Here is a 975-nt window from a genome sequence, read left to right as displayed (position 1 = left end):
TCCTACGGCACGCCCGGATATCGAGCCAACCGTCTTCACGCGTCTGACAAATCCCATAGTGCTACTACCGAGTGTGTCAGTCTTAGTGTCCTATTAGTTCATTAGTGTGTCATGCAACTTAAGATGTGGGAGCACGAGAGCAACGTCCTCCTCTTGCTCGCCTCGTGCCATTATCTGCCATGTGAAAACCCCGAATACGATGGCTCTGGCGGATACAGTCAGTGCTAATTTCGCGTTTTACAAACGACGCTGTACGTTCATTGAGTCCCAGAACGTGTGTAAGCACTCGTTTGTTTTCCTTTGCAATACACCCAAGGGACCCATATATTAATGCATGCTCTGACACCTTATACCCACGTTTTTCTTAGTAAGTCTTGAGGCTTTGATACATTTCTTCTTTCTGGAGACGAACTGATCCAAACGAATTCTTCTGGTAGTCTTTAAACACAATAGCTACATCATCTATCGCGATTCGCTTGTTCTTGTCGTCCATAAGAATGATGTCCGGCCCCTGTAGTATCTCCATATCCGCTTGACTGTTATCTATTTGTGAGGTCTTGTCCCGATTCACCATGCTGCGCTTGATTGCTGCTGTAATCCTCTCCAAAGCCTTGTTATGTCGTTCTTTGACTTTGCAGTCAAGGTTGTGCGGACAGTGATTGAGCGCATGCGGAAGTGTTTCCGCCCTTCTTACACCAGTACCCCATGTCTAGACATCCTGCGACGTCGGCAGGCCTTATCGAAGCGCACGCCACACTCAAAGAAAACAGCGATCGGTAGGCTTTTCTATTATGCCAGGTTCCCCTAACATTAGTATCAATAACCAGAGAGCGCCGGCTTTCCAGAGGTCTTGCAGATGTAGGAGTTTTCTTCTGAGCAGATGAGCAGCAACCAGAACACCACAGCTTCAGCATCCTTGACAAACAACTCGTCCACTAGGCTTTCCATGAGGTGTAGACATGACGTGACAGGAGC

General features: G+C 47.7%; 1 protein-coding gene across 1 annotated transcript; it reads right to left on the bottom strand.

Moving 5' to 3' along the window:
* Nucleotides 1-364: 364 nt before the first annotated feature.
* On the bottom strand, nt 365-574 carry EMWEY_00057050 (hypothetical protein; the record flags this gene model as incomplete). The annotated part of the gene is made up of 1 exon (XM_013480553.1): nt 365-574. The coding sequence occupies one exon, from the start codon at nt 572-574 to the stop codon at nt 365-367; it is 210 nt and encodes a 69-aa protein (XP_013336007.1).
* Between the last annotated feature and the right edge of the window lie 401 nt (nt 575-975).

This window comes from Eimeria maxima, genomic scaffold (assembly GCF_000499605.1).
Source record: "Eimeria maxima Weybridge genomic scaffold, Emw_scaff2050, whole genome shotgun sequence".
In the NCBI taxonomy this organism is placed as follows: domain Eukaryota; phylum Apicomplexa; class Conoidasida; order Eucoccidiorida; family Eimeriidae; genus Eimeria; species Eimeria maxima.
The sequence above is the reverse complement of the archived record's forward strand: the minus strand, read 5'-3'. Positions and strand labels throughout refer to the sequence as shown.